Here is an 888-nt window from a genome sequence, read left to right on the forward strand (position 1 = left end):
CCTTTCGCTCAAAGACGCGCATCGGCCAGGACTCCAACCAAGACGGCACCGACACTTTGAGAGCCTTCTCCGAACGCGTGTTGCTCACTGCCATGGCCAACGACGTCGATGTGATCTACTACGCGGACCAAATCGCAATCAACCACGAGTATCTTCCAACAAATACACTGAATGCGACCAAGGAGAATACCGTTTGGGTCAAGTGCGGGGGAAGACGAAAGAGCGAGCGACGGCAATGCTTCTTGCCGAACTCAACGGCCGCAAGTACCCTTTGTTTCTGAAGACAACCACATCAAAGGACAAGGATGTGGCCGAGGAGAACCTAACCTGGCGGAACGGCTTTGGGCGACGGGTGTGGCGTGACGTTGAGCCATTGCAGGAGCGGCTGGCTGCCGGATCTACGGGAACCCAGCAGCCTGGTGGAATGCCGACATGTCATTGGAGTTGCTCAGGTATCATTTCGGGGAACGACCCGATCGAGTGTCGAAAAAGGTCATCCTCCTGTGGGACGACTTCAGCGCTCATTTTACAGACGAGGTCGTCGCCTACGCAGAATCTATCAATGTGCTGCTTGAGCATGTCCCGCCTCGGTTCACCTGGTGTTGCCAGCCGGCGGAAGTTGCCTCGATTCGGCCGTTGAAGGCGTCACTGCGCGCGAACTGGCTCGCCGAGATCCGCCGCCAAGTGAAGAACAGCAAGGCCTTGAGCGAGAACTTGAAGCTGCGTGGTCCGTCGAGACCAACAATGGTGTCATGGATCACTGGGGTGTGGAATGACCTACCTGAAGCCGTGATATTGAACGGGTTTCGTAAGTGTCAGCTCATTGATGGAGCTATTGAGCAGTGTGGTGAGGTTGAAGCCTCATTGGAGGATAGTGAGCTTACGGAC

General features: G+C 55.6%; 1 protein-coding gene across 1 annotated transcript; it reads left to right on the forward strand.

Annotated features, from left to right (window-relative positions):
• Positions 1 to 577: 577 nt before the first annotated feature.
• On the forward strand, positions 578 to 776 carry H310_14765 (hypothetical protein; the record flags this gene model as incomplete). Its single annotated transcript, XM_008882693.1, has 2 exons — positions 578 to 590; positions 643 to 776. 2 exons carry the CDS (start codon positions 578 to 580, stop codon positions 774 to 776), a joined length of 147 nt encoding a protein of 48 aa, XP_008880915.1.
• Between the last annotated feature and the right edge of the window lie 112 nt (positions 777 to 888).

Source organism: Aphanomyces invadans (genome assembly GCF_000520115.1).
Source record: "Aphanomyces invadans strain NJM9701 unplaced genomic scaffold supercont1.86, whole genome shotgun sequence".
Lineage (NCBI taxonomy): Eukaryota > Oomycota > Saprolegniomycetes > Saprolegniales > Verrucalvaceae > Aphanomyces > Aphanomyces invadans.